Consider the following 19,529-nt stretch of genomic DNA (forward strand, 5'->3'; position numbering starts at 1 on the left):
ATGCTCACCATTCAAACTGTGCTGCACTTTTCAAAGTACATGTCTATGTGTACTAGATTTTCAGAAACTATAACTGGTCATTGTCACCTGCCACTTAAAACAATAACCAAACTCCCCTAGATGGAGTAGAGCAATGATGAGCGCATCAGGGAGTACCGGCTGTGCTGTGAAAACATGATTGGTAATATACTGCACGCCAAGAAGAAATACCCCGTGATTTCCCCATGTGTTATGAGCATGTAATTAGTTGAGCAGAGGACAGGAGTTTAGATGCACGCAAGGACAAGTGTAAAAGCTGGGCTAACAGAGTGAAAGAGAAAAAGGGAAGATGGACTAACCCCTTTGAAGGTTGTTGGCACTGCCAGATATTAATGATCTGCCTTAGAAACCTAAAGATAGAACCTGTGTGCCTGTGTAGTCACAGCACAAGGACTCTCTCCATAGCTGAAACTCCTTATTTATTCATCTGACTCGGGTGCTGGAAGACGAAGAAAGGATCACTCTTTAAAGAATTTGACTTGTTTTCCGGTAGGTATACAGCTTGGAAAGTCCACCTGTCATCAATCCTTTGCTTGAACCCAAGTTACAAATCAGAGCAGCACACTAACACTAACAGGGCTCCCTCACTCCAGAACCAGACAGGCTTGGTTCTCAGCTTAATCGACTTATTTAGGAAAAAAACCCAAACAACAAAAAAACCCAAACCTATATAGGGAAAGGATGTGTTTCCATCACGAGACTAATAAAATCTACAGTTTTGGCTTCACTCCATCTAGTGGCAACCAGGCAGAAATCCTCCCTCCTCTTTCCCCACTGAAGCAGCAGTGTGTGAGCTATGGCTAAAAGCTAGTTTTGGATGTGTGTGGCAGGGTTTGGGCTTGTTTATAGTCACTGAATTCCAGGAGTCATCAATTAATGGGTTCTGATGTGCTCACCACTGACAGAACATGGTTCCCATTGCACCACACCCTCCGTGGTGTAGGAGCCTGGCACGGGAACTGCTCAAGAGGAGGCAGGAGAGGAAATTTCCCAATGTAGATGGAAGCAATGATCTGCTGAATGACTGTAAATGAGGGGTATTGTGGTAGAGAGGTGTGAGAAAAAAGCATTTGTAACTTCTGATAAAGGTTTCTTAAGCAATGGAAAGGTAACAGAGAAGGGGCAGTTTCATTCATTATCAAATGTGTCCTAGAGTCCTCAGTTAAAAACCTGAGCTCAAGTCTTCTTTTTCTGGTGTGCTGTTCAAGCATTTCATTGCTTGAAATTATTTTTCTCTGATGCTTTATCTGCACTTGCAACACTTGGGTTTCCATGTGAGTTTCTACACAGAATAAAAGTCTCAGGAAGGTAGTGCACATCTCTGTCTACCTCCAGGTCCATGCTCAGAAGCAAAGGATTATCTGTGAGCATATCAGTTCTCATACAAAGTTGCCCTAGTGCTAGGTTGGGTTTTATACTGGATTTAGATACGCTGAATGGTCTGTGCAAAATGTACACACACATACAAACACACACATATTTTACTACCTGTGTATATACAGTTAGATATACATAATGTAACTGCTCCTTACATTACTTAGCAAAGGATCTGAGTCTCGTTCTCCTGTATTTTGTGCAATGGACAATTTAAAAGCAATCTTTCTGAGGTTCTCTGTGAAGACAGATATAGAAAGTCATTTTACATGGTCTCTCTATCAATCAGGGTAAGAAAAGGAACAAATATAGTGAGATAATTTTTATGAAGCATAACTGAATCATGCCTCTGTTTTCATTAAAATCATATAGCAATTAGTAAGTGATGATCTGGTTTAGAAGGAACATATTGTTTTTGTACACTGTGCTTTGTGTACTGTTTGGGCTAAATTAAGACAAATAACCAAGACAATATTTTGCTTTGATATCAGTAAATATTGGCATCAAGAAACCATTGCCCCATTATTTTTAATGGGAAGAATTCAGTCTAAACCTTTTTTTCATCAAGTTGAGGAGGTGATGTCATATGGTAAAGGCTAGATATTCCAAATAAATCACTAACAAGTCATTTTGGCTGAGCAATATGTGTATCAGATATGCAACTGAACATGTCTGGAAGAAAATGCATTATTGTCATAAGACTTAGGAGTCAGAGCCTGATGAGTTTGTATATCTTGCAAACAGTTACACAAGTAACCAGACATTTCCTGCACAACCCAACATTTTTAAGGGAATGTCCTAGACTTTATAGCAAATAACCTTGGATTGCACACTCAGACCCTGATTCAGCACCCACTGCTGCGTGTTTCACTCTCTTCCTGCAGGCCCTCGCACGACATGCTTGTCAAATGTGCGTTGCAAAATCCACTGCAATATCCAAAGGGTGCTGGTGGCCGAGCTTTCGGCATTAGTGTGTGCCAGACCTGCAGTCCCCTAGACGTGGCAGCAGATAATAATTACAGGCCACTTTCTCTACTTTTCTTCGTCTCTGATGCTGAGGGTCCCAAACTATTTAGAGCCCAGGGAACCAGACCCACCCCCCCAGCGCCCAGAAGCTGCTCCAGTGCCCTGTGCTTGTTCTGCTCACTGGAGGTGTGTGCCCATGTGGGGATTGCTCCAGCTCCATTCTCATGGACACCAGCAGTGACAGGCAGATACTGTTCTGTCCACTGCTGTGCTTCAGTGTACACATGGGAGGCCAGGGATCTTTAGGTGTCTGCCTGGGTGTCTGGCTCCAAGGCAGATGTCATGGAGGATGAGTTAAGCTCCCCATGGGGAGTGTGCAGTAGATTTTACTGCCTCATAGGCAGTGTGTGATATCCAAAGGTTATGAGGGTATCTACTAAAGCTCCTGCTAATTTGATCTGCCATAAATCCTTAAAGGTTTATCAGCAGGAGGAATCCGAAAATAAGCTCATTACTCTTTCTCACCAATCGACTGTGATCCTTTTCCCTAATTTCACTACCTAACCTTATGAATTGACAGAAAACAGAGTATCAGAGGACAAATTAGACCTTTTCCTGATGACAATGTAGCACAGCTCCCTCCAGAAGAGGAGCTATGTCAGTATAAGCTTGGTTTATATGGTTCAATTTTTGCAGCAGGGTTACTGAGGATCCACCCTGCAGAAAATCAGAGCAGATGTGTAAAGTCTATGTGGAAATAGGAGCCTTCCTTTCTGATCGATCTGCAGTGATACCTCAGGCATGGCTAGACCCCAGGAAGGGCATTTCTCATGCTATAAAGTCTGGAGGTGGGTGACTATTTTCACAATCAAAGTGAGGCTGGGGCAAAAAAAAAAATAAAATGAATAAAAAGAAAAAGCTGGCATGTCTCCAGGAAGCTCTGTTTTTCATTTCACCTGAACTGTTTAGAATTTTTACAACTGAAAATTGCTTCTTTCCATCTGTGAAGCATTTGCTTCTTGGAAAAGATGCACAAAGCCGAGACATGAAAGACATTTGAAATAAATAAATAAACTTAGGCATTCTTTGGAGAATCCATGCTGTTTCCCTACTGCTCCCCATTTTCTTATGAAGACCTCTCCACAGATGGAGGGCAGCCGTGGTGTCCTCAGCAATAATGAGTGAGGGAAAATAATTTCAGTAAGTAAATTGCAGTAGCTCATATGCCTGCAATCTTAATAGATATTGTTTCTAAAGCATAGGCCACAAATTAGTTTAGTGAGAAGAGGGCATCTTTCATGTGTGTGCATTCAAAAATGTGACAATTTCCAAAGAATAGTTACCTAATAGAATCGTCCATGGGTAGTACTGCCTGATATAAATACTTTGTGCAGGAATGGCATGGAGGATGTCAAATGAGGCTACAGCAGCACTTTGGACACAATTCAGGCTGTGCTGTTGTTGACATTATGGTAGCTGAAGATTGTTCTGTATAGTTTAGTAGAGAAAGAGATAAAACAAGCCATTTCTCTGGTCTCTCTGTAACTTCCCAAAGTTTATAAGTACCCAATAACAAAAATAAAATGGTAGTGGTGGCTACTGCCAGATTCATAACTCCCCCTGCTCCTCTATGACTACATCCCTCTTTAAAAGGCATCACAAAGAAAATTACCCAGAATTTCTGAACAGAAACTATGGTGGGTAATTGAGGAATTTTCCTCTGCCCTTTAATCTGAAATTATTGCAGTAAAGCAGAGAGAAGGAGCTCCAAGTAAGGACAACACCAGGGGCAGATACTTGCTCGGAAAGAACTGAAGACTTTCCATTGACTTTGGCCAAAGGATGCTGGCTGCAAGTTTTACCCGATGTTTTTTCTCCCTGGAAAGGAGTTACCAAGTGTCCTCCTGTATGTTCCTGCTAGTGACAAAGTTCAATCAGCAACAGCTATCAAATTCTGCCTGCCCAGAAGCAGGGATCTGTCTTTGCTAAGGGTTTCACTGGATTCTGAATCAAAAAGCAAATGTTGCATTAGCAGACAATAGAAAAGTTATTGGGCTGTCCTCTCTCGAAGTGATTAATTATTCAATGTGACTAACGTGATTAATTAATTATTTAATGGAACTTCTCTTAATTGTTGCTTAGCAGCTCTGAAACAGTGGAAGGAGTTATTCTGGAAAATTGCATGCCATTCTACTGTCAGGTATGTTGATTTGCAGCTGCATGGTGGCACCAGACTCCATGGTCGACCAAATTGGAGACTGCATTTCCTTTATGATTTGTGTTGCTAATGGATTGTATTTAAAGAATGCAGGAGAGGAGCCAGGTCTGGTAGGGGCCTGAGGAATCCTTTTGTTAGTCCAATTGAAAGCTTGGCTGGTTATGTTGAGCAGACAGAAGATTTGCTCCCTCCTCGGTAACTGCCCTGGAGAACAGAAAGCGTGGATGAGATCTCCTTTGGAAGCTCATACCTTGCTGTTAAAATAGACTCAAGAGTAAATCTATTCTTCTTATATCTTTTCTTTAGCTTACAGTAATTTTGGATACACAAAGTATCAGGCTTTGAGGAAGAAAAAAAGAGGAGAAAACCCATAAAGGCCATGTGTTTGATCCCAGGCTCAGCAAAGCGTTGTTCTGTAGATGAATTTGCAAACCTCGTTTCTATCATTCTGCTAAAGTGAGAGCTATCAGGGTCTCCTTAATGTGTTACACAAAAGGGCTGCAGCACACAAAGCCTGGAACACATCAGTTTACAGATCCCAAGAGGGTCCTGTGGAGTCTATTACTTTGATGAAGTGGTATTTAAAATTGCATTACCCAGCAGCTGTTTAACCCTCCAGATGTTGCCCCTGTGGAGTGTTTAATAGGACGTGAAGTGCTGGTAGGCTAGGCCATAACCTCATGTCATCTATTCAGCAGGTCACATCAGGTCTTACCATCTTCTACTAAATCAATACGGGATGACCTGGCATAGCAAGTTTCCTCATCTGCTGTTCTTCTTCTCTTTATTTTTCAAACAGTGAGTAGAAAAATAGGAAGAAAATAAAATGAATCCAATGGAAGGGGAGAAAAGAAGATCTGAAAGCAAACAAACTCAGAAGCTTTTGATCATCTCAGTTCGTGTTTCCCCCTTGTTTTCCCCTTGTTTTCACTGAGAGCCCGGATCCAGCAGCTTGATGCTGCCATCTGCTGTTGCTCTGCTGCTCACGCTGCCCACGTTTTTGGGCAAATCGGCGAAGAGCAACTAAAATAAAGCAGCATCATAAATTAATAAAAGGGAATTCTAAAGGGAAATAGGTAAAAAGCCTAGAAAAGAAAAATCTCTCTTGACCTTTAATTTTTGGCAGCATTTCTGAATCCTTCTGTGACATGCTAATAGTGATTCCTATGGTCATCAAAAAAATGAGGCATGATCAACTCAAATTTTAGGAACATTTAGTCTGGAATTTCCTGTGGCTTATAGGTCGAGGACCTGATGCTGCACAGTGTTTTTCATGGTTTAGATATTTGGTGCACAGGTATTTGTTTTACAGAGCTGGCTTCCAAAAAATCAGTTAAAACCGAGGAACAAACTTGTTTTGATTAGCACAGGGCACTTGTTACATCACCTTTTCAAAGATTAAACTTTCTATCCAAAGGCTGGATACCTTCTGGGGCATCATCGTCTTTTAAGAACATGAACAAAATCCTTGTATTCACCAGAAGGAATTCAACTGGCATATGACTTGCCCCATCACCCCTCACAGAGATGTCAGGTATCTAGCTGGGCTGTAGTTCTGCCACCATCTGGATTAAAACACAGTCCTGACAGGATATCTGGTTTGGAGGTAGATATGGAAATGAGGAGTGAACTTTTGTTGGGAGGGTTCCTTGCAGCACAAACAAATCTGAACTTTTTATAGAGTAAGAACATCGACATCCAGGATGTTGAAAATCAAAACCATTTCACTGTTATTACACAGACTTCTGTCTTTTGCTTCCATACTTTTATTTTTTGTGTGGAAACCTATTTACACTTCTCAGCCAAGTCCTTACCAAAGATTTCAACAGGGCCAAGATTTCAACCCTTGCTGGCCAGTGTTAGCACAAATGCGACGGCTGTTACTATGACTACATCTATGGAGAACTGGTACTTAGAGAAAATAACAGCTTACTGGCATCTCTTCTAGTGAAGTTTTTGAGACTCAAGTATCAAGAATGTAGACATGTATTGAACTCACTGTGCCAGCACAAATAATCTCTTGACACATGACTTCAGCCACAGAAATCAGTGCCAGCATGGCTCCCTCAAATTTGAAAGGATTGACCACTTCCTCTCACTGTTACAAAACCCTGTGTAGGAATGTAAAACAGATACTACAGCACATGACAGCTCAAGAATGGATGTCTGTCACACCAAACTCTTGACAAATGTGTTTTTCATCATCTGGCTTCACCTTCTGCTATTCTAATAGCATCCATTGGAGTGGTATCTTTGGTGAGTGGTATCTTGGAAGTACTGAAGAATCTCCTTGCCTGATACAGATAGCAGCAGTAAAGCAGCACTTAGTGTGGCAGATGTTCTCCACTGTAATCCATAGAGCTGGAGCTTGGGAACTTAACAAGAGTTGCGCCGTAATTTCTAGCTCTGAGGAATGGTCTTTCTTACCTTTGCAGATCCATCTCCTCCGTCACTTACCTCTTCCAAAAATGCAAGGCTTTGAGAATCCTTTGGCTGCAAGAAGAACAGGCATCTTTGCATCCTCTCAGGATGAAGTAACTAGACTCAAAAGAAGCATTTTCCCTGTGTGTACTTTAGTGAAAAGATGTAAACAAGGTCAGAAAGCAGACTCAGGCTTACAGAACAGCAGACCTCATGCTCCAGGTGCAGTTAGTGCCAGTGGGACAGAAAGAGCTCCCATCCTGGGAACAGCCCAGTCTTGATTGGCACCCACCACTCCAGTTCTGAGACCGAAATTGTGCCGCCAAAGATTCAGCAGACCTAAACCCAAGCTTAGAAATCCTACTAATACACTCACAAGACATTTTAGTCTCTTCCCTCTCCTCACTTCCCTCCTGCTCTTGTCAAGCCCAAATATCAACAGCTAAAGTAGGCATTTGGTATAATGCAAAATGTAAAGTGGATTGGCAACAGCATAAATCTGAAATGCAGACATGCAAAGATACATTTAGAGAGAGAAAACTTCTTTAATATATTTGAGATGCAACAGGAACATGAGTGCATGTGGAAGAAACAATACTTTCAACTCATCTTACCAGACTTCTAGACCTGGCTGTGCTGGCAATAGGGTAGTAAGGGTCAGCCCGGGGCTGGAGCTTGTGTTCATGCCTCTGGGAGCAACCAGGAAATGAAAATCACCATTTTTGTGCTGGTGTAGGTGTAACTCATGTGCACTGGGTCAGTACTTCAGAGGGGAGCCAGAGAGAGCACGCACAGGGAGCAGGCAGCTGTAAGGGTACATGGCAGCTGTGGCCAAACAGGGCTTTCCTTCCCAGGCTAAGCACACGCCATTACCAAAGTAACAGGTGATCTGGCCTTTGAAAATCAATTGTATCACCATCCCCATGTCTTCCAGGGTATAAAGAGCACTTATAAAAACAGGTTGTACTGGATCATACTGCACAGTTCAGTTTACTTTTTAGTATCAAGGTCTTGCTTAAATGGTGCATATATATCAATAACAGTTAAAGAGAATTCAGTCATTACCAAATTTTAGTCTCATCTGACCTGAAAATTCCCATTCTAATACCTGTATTTTGGGTATAATTATTGTCAAAATATCATCTTCTGAACATAAAAGCTTTAAAAGCTTTAAACTGCTATTGTGACTGTCCTGTATACAATAGAAAAAATATATTGTTACTGCAGAGGAAAATGACTTGTTACATGCTTCTCACATAGTATCTTTATTAAATGTCTGGACAGATATGCATCCATTTATTATATAATCATCTATTGGTTCTTTGTTTGCAAATGCTGGTTGAAAGTTCACAAAAGCAGGCTTTTCTGTGAACTTTCTGTATTTGTAAGTTCAGTCACTGCAATAAATCCTGAGCCTATTGCCTGCTTAGCAGCACTTTGCACTGTACCCCAGTGGCTAAAGGTTGGAGCTCTGCATCTGAATATTTCAAAACCTCTGACCAGCTTGATTGGAGTTTGTTTTTCTTCTTAAATAATGCAAGTTGTTTTGGAAAGAACATATAATCGCAATTATCTGATAGTCAAATCCTTGGTCACTAACATACCAAGCTCCACTTTATAGCTTTATAAGCTCTACCACTAACAGAGGTTTCATTGGAGCAAAGCTTACTGCAGCATTTTGTAGTTGTTAGAAAAAAGGTGTTCTTTGTGCGTGCTGTAGTTCAGAGCTGTGAGGTCTTTGTGAATGGTTACTCTCAAAGCGCTACAGAAGTTCCCCGGGTCAAGGTGGCTCCTGGCTCCTCGGAAAAAGGAATGTGGGGTTCCAGCCTGGGAGGAGAGAAATAAGTGAAAAAGGAGCATCCCTGGGCTAGGCAGGACAGGTCTGCTTAGTGCAGTTCTGCAGCCTGGATGGTCAGCGCTGAGCTGGTTCAGCAGGAAGAGAGGTGACCCCAGTAAACACAGTGCGCAGCCATGAATCCAAGTCACCAATCACAGCAAAAGCTCCTCCGGCCCTATTTGTCAGAGCAAAAGGATTTTCAGATTATAAAACCAGGAGTCACTGTGTGGTCACTTAACCACATAATTTAGGACACAGAACATCCTTGAATTTGATCCAGTTTAAACTTTAGTAAATCTTTTAGATTAAAAAAAAACCCCAACAACATCTATTCTCGATTTAAAAATTGCTAACGGTAGAAAAGCCACAATAACCTCTTGCAATCCACACCAGTAGCTAAGTATTTCCCTGATGAAATGCATAGCCTTTTCATCCTGTGCATGTGTCCAGCTCCAGCCACCAGACCTTTTTATATCTTTTCTTTCTAGATTAGAAGAGCATTAGTCCTGAAGTAAATACTTACCATCTACAACCAAAATCTTTAAATTTTTTCTTGGCTTGCTTAAATGATTGCACACCTACCACCTCTATCCAAAGACGCTTTCCAGCCTTTTGGTTGGTCTCAGAGCAATCTTTAGGAGTGCCTGAAGCAAACACTGTACTTCAGAGCTCAACACACATACAGGAAAAATCAGGCATCCATGCCAAAAATGCATATTCCCAGGGGTTACATTAGTTTCTGACCATTTCTGGTCAGAACTGGTTGCTGACACCCAGCTAATGCCCTGGACATGAACCAGCATATCCAGTCTAAGCCCACTGGCCCTGGTAAGGCGTTCTCCCCACAGCACATACAGCCCCTACAACCTGTTTCTCTGCACCTGACTTCACTTTTGCCCACCAGATAAATGACTATTGCTCAGTCATACAACCTCAAATGACCAAACAGTTAAAATTTTTGCTTCTGAAGTTCCTTCAGTCCTCATTTTAGATTTTGGGAGGAATCTGGTAATCTTTGTAATCACTGTAAGGTTTTAAGCGGTGATTTTATGCTTCTATTACTAATAGTAAAATTTGTATCATTATTTTTCAGGACAGTGTCAGAAACAAGGCTGCTCACTGCTGAACTGCTCAACTGCAGAAACATTAGCCAGTGTCACTGGTACTCTGCAAACCTTCACTTCCCTGAAGTCACACATTATTATTCACATATGTCTAAGGTATACAAAGTTACTGTGATGCATTTTCAGCTCAGAGAAGTCTCTCTCAAAAGATGTAAGGAAGGGTTGCAAGTGCAAGTAATTTTCTGTGCTCCTGTCATGCTTTTCAGGTAAGAACAGCAAGTTATTAATCAATCAGCTCCGTGAACTAATTAAAATAATATATTCTGCATGTACCAATTCATATAACATATGTAGGTGAAATAAAAGCCATAACAAACATAAATAAAAGTTTCACAAGAATTTAGTGACAGGCCATGAAGAGGACCCTGGGAGGAAAAGGGAAACAACTCACTTGTGCCTTGCTTTATTCTTAAAGACAAATTCACTTTCTTTCTGAAAATGGTTGATACTCAACCTCAGCTCTGCATGTCAACTCTACTTCTTTTCCTCCTTTGAAATTCTGAGCATCTTTTGATATGTTTGGTAAGTCTATATTAATCCATTCCCATCAGAGTGCTAAATAGACACATATCATATAGGAAAAAAATTGCATAGCTCTCCTTCAACATGGACCTTGGCAAAAATAACCAGCTGCAAACAAGCAGGGATGCATATTTTCCATGATTCATGCTGCAGAAGCCACCATAGGCTGCGGGACTGTTGTACAGAATTTGAGCTTTCACAGAGAAAAAAAAAAAACTGCTACCAGGCAGCCTGATGGTGAGGGAAGTCTTCCCAAACAGGAACTGAACATGAATCAAGTCAGGATGACTCAGATTGTTTTTGTGATTCTGCAGAGAGACAATCTGAGATAATAGCTGGGTTGTGTGAACTATTGCTATAATTTATTGCAATAAAATTCAAAATACAATGACTTACTATTGTGAATTGTTTTTTTATTTTCTCTCTATATATCAAAAGCACTGTAATATTTAGATTTCTTACCCCTCTGTATGAATAAACACATATAAAAAAATATATAGAAGTCCTCTGTATGCTTCATAGCAAATATGCAAACTATCATGTTAACAAACATAGCAACATCCTTTTTGTATGCTCAGTGAAGTGCACTTTGATAAGAAGACAGTAATGTGCAGTAGCAAGATTGGGTTATGATGGAGGTAGCCAGCCTCAGGACATCCAGGAACTTATAATTCTATTGTTACATGTTGAAGCTTGAAGCTTATGACAGATCTTCCTAGGTGGTGGGGGGAAAAAAAGAATGACTGAAAAAATAAGCCTGGGCCTTTGCTTCAATATATAAATTAGGCTTGTGCTGCTTTGGATTCAAAGAAAGAAAGAAAAACGTTCCATTTGTGTTTCACAACAACAAGGGTACTGTAGGCAGCACAAAGTATCAGCACAAGTAAAGGACATCGCTCTGTTTGTGTGTTGTACACACAGGTTAAGTAAATGGTTTTACTTTAACCAAACAGGTCCCATGACTCAAGGTGAGAAAAATTCTTCTTTAGTGCTGTTCTCCATCCTTTGCCAGAAAGCTGTTCCCAATTGAAACTATATTTATCCGTTATTTACCAGTTTAGTCAGCTGAGGACAAGTTGTTCTGAAAATGTTTGTTTAAATCGGCCAGCCAGGCATCAAGAAGAAAAAAGACAGGGGTGGAAAGAAAAACCAATATGGAAACACGGCTGAAATTCCAGGGAAAACCTTTCTGTTGACTTTATCTGGATATAGCCAAGATCTGCAGTCAACAGAGAACGATGACTACTAAAATAAGGGAAAGAGACTAGAGACTGTAAAGAAAGAAAAGGCAGAGAAAGGAAAATAGAGGAATTTCCTACATTCCCATTTAAAGAAAAAGGAGGGGGGGCAGGGGAGAGGAAAATGAGGTTCAGCTGCAAACACGCAATGGAAGGGAATGAAAACTGATAAAATTAATTAAAATATGTATGATCATTGATTTTAATGGATAAAGATGTCAGACATTGGCCTTGTTTGCAAATTTTTATGAATAGGTGGTAGAAGCATGGGCTGGTTTCAGTATGGATAGGATATCGAAATAGCTAGAAAATTTGGAGAGACTGTTCATGTCTGAAACTTTGGGAAGGTCACACCTGGTAGTAAAGGAAAGATTTACCTTCAGTTTTAAATTGTTTGGAAATGATTTGGGCATATTTGTTATGAAATTATATTTGGGGTCCTCCCTCTTAGAGAACATTTTAATTTTCAATTTTTACCCTGACAAAACCATTTTAGTAGAGCAGAGTGAGTGCAGCGAGTATGTACCAGTAATGACCATGAAAGGACAAACACCACATAGTGAACCGTATAGGATTCAGGAAGGACAGAATCTAAGTTTAACCACAAAGAAAGCCAACTTGTTAAGAAATATGTCTGAAACAAAATGACTAGCAAATTCTCCAAAAATCAGTCTTTGTGGGGGAAGTAAATGTGGAAGGCATATTGTCTTCTTAATACAGAACAGACTGACGCATCTTTTGAAGAACAAACTGAAATTCTTTCTAGACTATGAAATCTTGAAGGGAGACCAGGCATGAATTTACCAGCCAGTAAAAAGGTCCTTTAGCCGCTTTCCGCTTGTCCCAGCCAGACCTCCACATGCTGCTCCCTCGTCTGTTTTTTAAACAGTAACATCCAAATATGTAGCTGGTAGAGAGATGGGTGGATGACCAACAGATGGGTAGCTGGTAGGTAGAGGCCACTTAGTTTGTTTCTCTCACAGTTTTCTAGTTTGTAGTAGCTTTATTTCCCTTATCACATCTCTCCATCTGTCCTTTTTGAGTTGGCTTCCAGCGCAATGAATGCACTGGAATTTTTTTAATATACCATACATACATAATTATAACTTTCCCTGTGGACATGGGCAAAGAGCTTACAATCTTAACAACCACATTATAAATGATGGAAGCATGTGCTGCTGATGCCCCAGCTAGTAGAAGAATACAGGCCTCCAATATTTTCAGAGTTTACTACATAAGATGACCTTGTTATCTCAGTCTTACGAACATGGATCAGGACAGAGATGAGCCATCACAATAAATATCTGTCATATGATCCAGACCTATTTCTTCGTGACCACCACTTTCCTGCAGCACATTCAGGTACCAGTGTTCTCATGCACTGCAGCATCCTCCTTGCTTTTGTGTGTTTGCCCATGTTGTGGCATGTATCTTCCAAGCCCATGCTGCTGCCACCAATGCCCTCCTCAGGCTAAGGCCCCTCCAAGCACACAGGCACCAGTCTGATTCTCCAGGAGAGCGGTGTATTGGTCTTTCCCCTTCCATGGACATACAAAAGTATTCTTTGCATAAAATCAAAGACTGATTTTGTCAGAAATTCTCCAGGTGCTTCAAGAATGCCATATGGAGAATCCAACTGACAAAAGCAGCCACTGATGAAGGACAAACTGTCACAAAGCTGTTCCTTTTCCTAGAGTGGAACTGAATTTTCTAGCATGCTACACCATTACCTCCCAAGCAGAAAAAGACCCATACAGAATTGCACAAAATGTCATATAAAGCCTTATCACCAAGGGGAAAGAACAGTTGGTAACAATATCTCAAATAGCTATGCTTCAAAAGCATCAGCCTGTAGTTCAAAACTCTAGAAGCCCTTTTGACACGAGCAGATCTTCCCTTCCTCATCATCAGCTGAGCCAGGTTTTGAGCCAGCAGTGTTTCCAAACAAATTAGTAGTAGTAGAATAATTGTAGAAATACTGCCTGCCCCTTTCCATCACTGGAAGGATTTGGAAAGCAATCTTCCAGCAGAGCTGTGCCAGTTGCACACAGAGCGGGCAAATGCAGAGAACATCTGTTTCAAAGGATGTGCCAGCAGTGCAGGCACTGTGACATCAAATGCCAGCATACAAAAAGGCACCAGGAAACTTGTTGTAGGATCATGTGGGGAGAGAGCATTGTCCCTCCTGTGACCAGAGACAGGACTGTTCCGTCTGTGTCATAAAAACAACATGCATCCTCCATCCTGGTGTTCCTTGCTGCTCCACACACACTGCACCACAGCCATACGCTTTCACCTCTATAAATACCAGGTCACCAGTGACTAATATGAGTTTTTTAAATTTTGATGATGAATGGTTTTACATTCCTAAAGAGAAATGCTGTGTCCCACCACACATTTTTAATTGTCTTGTCTGTTTCTGTAAAGCTGGGAGGATGGACTAACAAAAATCACCTGGAGTAATGAAGGGCTTTGATTAAAGGCTCCCCAAACTCAGTTTAGAATTAGCTATCAGTACCCAAACGGATGCCTATACAAGCCAGGTTGGAGCAAAACAGAAGCACATGTTTCTCTGAGCTGAGATGTGCCCTCCCCTCGCTCAGCTGAACACAGCACAGTCTCAGGCACCACCAGCTCAACAAGGATGCAGCCCCAGATGCCGTGGTGGCGTGGATGACAGCAGACCATGGTCACATTTCTTAGACTCAGATGCATCATGCAAGCTGGAGCCCAGAAGCCAGCTCAGCTCAGAGCTATGGCGCAGTATGAGAGCCTTCCTCGCTCCCCAGGGAAGTCAGCTCTGCTCTAAGCTGTGGGTAAACCACAACCAGACCCCACATTTTAGGTTTTTACTGCCTCCCCAGCCACATCATCAGACTACCTCATCTTTAGCAAATGATCTAGACATCAGTGAATTCTCCAGATATTAAAAGACTATCCTTCAGCCTCCTCCACCACCTCTGAACGTGACCCCCCACCTAGACTGCAGCCCTTCAAGTTATCCTCCATTTGTTTGTTGGTGTGCTCCCTTAGATCTGCAGATCGCTTTGATTATTTGAACATCTGGAAGTTGTCACATGCCTTTTTCGACCGTGACCATCTGAAATACTACCCAGCAGGACTTGAGGGGAGACACAGTAAGGAAACAAAAACATCCTACTCATAAGAACATGTGGCAGGAATTATCAAATGACACCATCCCAAAGGGGAGTGCAATATATCCAAGCAAAGACAAACTTCCTCTCCATCCCCTAAAGCCAGGACAATTTTTTTCCCATAATATCGACTCCAGACATAAAACAATATTGCATAAAAATACCTAAAGTATTTTTCATTAAACATTATGTTATTAAGGTTAGTTGTCTATTACTAATGGAGAGAAAGTATTTCTTTCATCCTCCGGCTTTCAAACCTGGAGAGCAGATCCTCCAGAATTTATTCATACATGATTCTAAGCAGAAAAACCTCTCCAGAAAGGTTCAGTGCCTGAGGTAGTTAGGGTACTTATTCCTGGTTTGCCTGCTGTCTTTACAGGCAGAGTGCAGGTTCTTTGGTAAAGCTGGAATGGGATATATAAAAAATGAGATTAAAAAAGGCTGAAATACAGAGTCAGAACTTCTCAGCAATCCCATCAGAGGCAGCAGGGGCTCTGGAGGAGACAAGACCAAAATCAATGCAACTGTGCAGGTGGGCACCCAGGAAAATCAAGCACAGATATTAGATTTGGTTTCTCATTCTTAACAAGATACAGAAATGAACAAATGAAGAACAAATGAAGCGTGGAGAGCAATACAGACCATACTGCTGCAGTCTGGCAGCTGTTAGCCAGTAATATTTTGGCCTTTGTCAAGAGAAAGGTTCTCCCTAAAATCAGAAGTTGGCAATGGGTTTCCTTCTGAACAGCTTGTTTGCTTACAGATCACAGGTCCAAAATCTCATTGCCCTGGAGGAAAACAGGAACAACTACGTGCTCCCATGCATTAATTCCAAGCTCTCCTTTCCTGTGGGCAGCCAGGTAGAAGGGGGGCAGTCTTTGTTGGGGACATGGTACTAGTAGAAATAGAGCTGCTTATTCCATCAGTCCTCAGCCTCTGCAAGTCTCCAGAGTCGAATCGGACCTTGACGTACTGGCTTTGCTCCGTGGCTGTCACTATTTCTTCTGCCTTTGGGGGTGCTTTATATTTGGTTGCACAGCACTCTGATTTTTTCTTCTTATACCAAGTACCCCTGGCTACTGAAGTAAATTTCTGAAATACAAAATATATCTTGATAACCCTCCAGCATCCTAGAAAGAACTCGTGTAACACAGCGACACTGTTTCCCAGGAATCCTCTTAAAAACAGACGGCCTCCTCTGGTGTAACGTGACGAAAATCCTCCACGGTCTTTCTGTCGGGACACGAGGGAGGGAAGGTGTCCGGATTGTCCGGGCGGGGCCGGGGAGCGCCGATGTGAGCGCGGTCACGGCTCCTGGCCGGCCGCTCCAGCACTCCCTCCCCGCGGCCGCGCCTCCTGCGCGCTCCCGCCAGGTGTCGCTGCTGCCCCGGCCGGCTCCCGGCTCCCGGCATCACCGCAGCCCGGGCTTCAGAGGAGGAGAGGAAATAAACCACTTTTATTTGTTTCCGATGAATATCGATCCGTTGTCAGCACTTACATCAGCAAGACTCGGCGTGAAAGAAAACCGAAAATGTCAAATAGAAAAAAAAAAAAAAAAAAAAAAAAAGGAATATGATTGCTTCAGGACTACGGGAGGAAAAAGGAAGGAAAAAAAAATAAAAAAATCACTCGGCTTTTGATAACACCTAACTAGTTTGCTCTACTGTGGTAAAGGACATTGCTCTGACTTCCTTCCTTTGTTTCCGATTTTATGCTCTATTTAGTTTCCTCAAATCATGGGTTATAATGAATACCAAAATAGTCCCATCCAGTAAATTTTTCTAATGAATATTTTTTTCTAGCAAGCATTACACAATTCGTAGTAGTACCATTCAGATTACACATTTTTCCTTAGCAGGAAACTGCAGTAGCAGGGCAGCAGGTCACTGCTGATACACTGGCCATGCTGGTCCTACCATGTCAGTACCTATAAAACAGAAAGTAGGACTATGCAGGGGATGGAGTTGCTAAAAAAAGCCATTTCTGTGTTACATGAAGGACTGATGCTGACTGCTGCAGGCAGATTTTCTCTGGTAGAGCTGCTGCTGCATGCACAAGATGGCAAGGCCTCAATAATGAGGAGTAATGACCTCCATCCTGGTGCAGAAGCTCTCAGGATCTGAAAAGATTGAAGCTTCTCCAGGCAACATCAGATGTCATTGCCACATTGGGCATGGAAAGCTTTTTTCTTGTCTCCTCTTCCTTGCCTTTCTTTTTTTCTTTTTTTTTCCCCACAATGCCATTAGGGTAACATATTCAAAATCTTTATTTAGATGTAAAATAAAAGCAGCTGGTTATTTTTTTATCACTCTCTCTCCTCTCTCTCATATTCCTTGAAGTCTTCTGGCCTGTAAACCCTTGCTTTTTTATTTCTTATTAAAAGACACAAAATAATCACAGCCACTCCATCTAGTCCATGCTTTTTGTGGAAAGAGGTTGTCTTCAAAAGCTTTCTAGAGACAAAGGTGCATTCCCAGCACATGCTGTGGTCTGAGGTGAGAGAAGAAGTGGGAGAAATCCAAACCATCTTTAAAAAAAACAACCCAAACACACCCTACTAGCCCACCCTACTGTACCAAAGAGATTCCACCACTGACTTCCAGCTAGCAAGCACAATTTTAGGAACAAAGGGTAACTGCATTTTAAAGCCAGTCTTCAAGGTTTCACATCTCTGATTTCAATGGAAGTATGCTTTGGGGCAGGGAAAAAAAGCACTCTTTGCAGATGGGAATCCCAAAGTACAGTTTTAATACAGCAATGAGGTTTGAGAGAGTATTTTTCTGTTGCACCACTTATCTCTGACCAGCAGCAGAAGATATATCTGAAATTCATACCTTCCGTGTTTGTTTTTTCAGTTGGTTGGGGATCAGGACATGCCTTCTTTTTATTCCAATACCACAAGTACACAGAAAAAGTAGGTGATATGGGTCTGTACAATGGAAATTGCAATGGGAAGAAGCCCTTTGGAGCAAAGTGAAAGTCTGGTATTTCAGTTTTCTCATTACAGGACAAAAATAAAGATGGAAGTGAAAATTCTCCTCTGCAGACAAATGCACTGGTGGGAGAGCAGCTTCAGCTACTCCCTTATGGCCAGGGTCTCCCACACTGTCAAAAAAGGATTAGGAAAACAACTGAGAAGGAAATCAAGGGAAGAGAGATAAGGAAGATGCTTGCTAGTCAAGGAAGTTTTCTGAACTACTTTGGAAGGGATGGAGGAAGGAGAAATAGAATCGCTCATAATGACTTAGGAATTAAAAACAGTTCTCTAAAAACAACTTTCTGGAAATCAATTCCCTAATTAATTAGGCATATCTATCTAATTGTCTGAACTGTATCAGCATTTTTCACTATCCACTGATGAAATTCCATATTTATGCCTCCCCCCCAGAAAAACTTTTACCTGTGATTTAAGCACAACATGAGCTTAAACAGGCCTATTCACTGGTATCACTGGAACTGGTCACCCAGACCAGTATGGACCAGGACTTAGAAATATTTCCTAGTCTTGGGCTTTAATCTTCATCCCTGCCTCCCACAGACACGTTCTTTGGTAACAGAAAGATAACATCCTGCATCACTCTGTGGACACCCTCACCTCACTCTTACCATGGATGAAGCTCAAGCTCCTTATTTACTCTGAACTGGGAAGCTGGGAGTGAATGGCCTGAGTACTCACCCCCTTCCTTCCATCAGTCCCAGGCACCAGAGTCACACTTTTTGTATGTCTCCATCCACCTAAGCAAAGAAATAACTGCCCTGCCTAGTGTCTCCTGAGGTTCCCAGAGACACCTCCCCACCAGCGAGGAAGGACGTCCCTGCCATGTACAGGCACCCTCCTCCCCGGGACATTGCCCCATGCTGCTCCTCCTTCACCCTGGGGCAGCAGTGGCTGTAGCAGTGGAGAGCTCCTGGGAACAGGGTGGGGAAGAGGCAGGCTGCTGGGAGAAGGATGTCTCCTGAGATCAGGACAGAGTCAGAGGCACACTGTGCATTCACATCAGCACCTGCTCTATTGTGTTTCTTTTAATGCTTTCTGGTTTATTTTGGGTTTTTCTTCTAATTTGTTTTAGTTCCAAGAAGGATAAAACAGGGAAGGTAAGTACAAAGAGCATTAGTGGGCACTATAAGACCATGAGGGAGAGATCAATACAGAAAGAATCAGAGGAACAAAGGAAAAAAACCATAAAAGATGAAGAATCCTAAAAAAGATGTTACGGAGCGGGAGAGAAGAAAGAGAATCTAAAAGAAAAATTGTCTAAAGAAGAGTGCATCAAAGGAGATGAACTCAAAAAAAGTTCATAGATTTTGGGTTATACATTCCTCTCAGCAAAAAAGTAGAAAAGTAAGTCACATTAAATATGTCATTGCCACTCATCTTTTAAAAATGAAAGGGGTAAAGGAATAAAAAGGTGGATAGAACAGTTAATGTGCATAATGAAATGCCTCATTTATGTGATACACACTCTGAAGGAGCAGCTGCCAGGTTAAGAGGAAGGGTGGGAAATAGTACCCCCTTTGAAAGATGACATCTGTGATGAATCTAACAAGATATTTCAAAATCTAGTCAAATCAAAAAGAAAGCCAATGAAGGTGAATGCAGCAGAATATATTTTGGGAGCAAAGTACAATAAAAAT

The 19,529-nt window shown here is 41.7% G+C and overlaps 1 protein-coding gene across 1 annotated transcript in view; it reads right to left on the minus strand.

Annotated features, from left to right (window-relative positions):
• Positions 1-8,579: 8,579 nt before the first annotated feature.
• The window catches only part of RGS7 (regulator of G protein signaling 7), a 241,731-nt gene continuing 230,781 nt past the window's right edge, over positions 8,580-19,529 (minus strand). Inside the window, exon 17 of the mRNA XM_005518509.3 lies at positions 8,580-8,845. Within this exon, the coding sequence (XP_005518566.1) occupies positions 8,684-8,845 (162 nt within the window). The 3' untranslated portion in view covers positions 8,580-8,683. The remainder of the gene's footprint in view (positions 8,846-19,529) is intronic.

This window comes from Pseudopodoces humilis, chromosome 3 (genome assembly GCF_049639895.1).
Source record: "Pseudopodoces humilis isolate 2021_Gansu_Grassland_sample_001 chromosome 3, ASM4963989v1, whole genome shotgun sequence".
NCBI lineage: Eukaryota > Metazoa > Chordata > Aves > Passeriformes > Paridae > Pseudopodoces > Pseudopodoces humilis.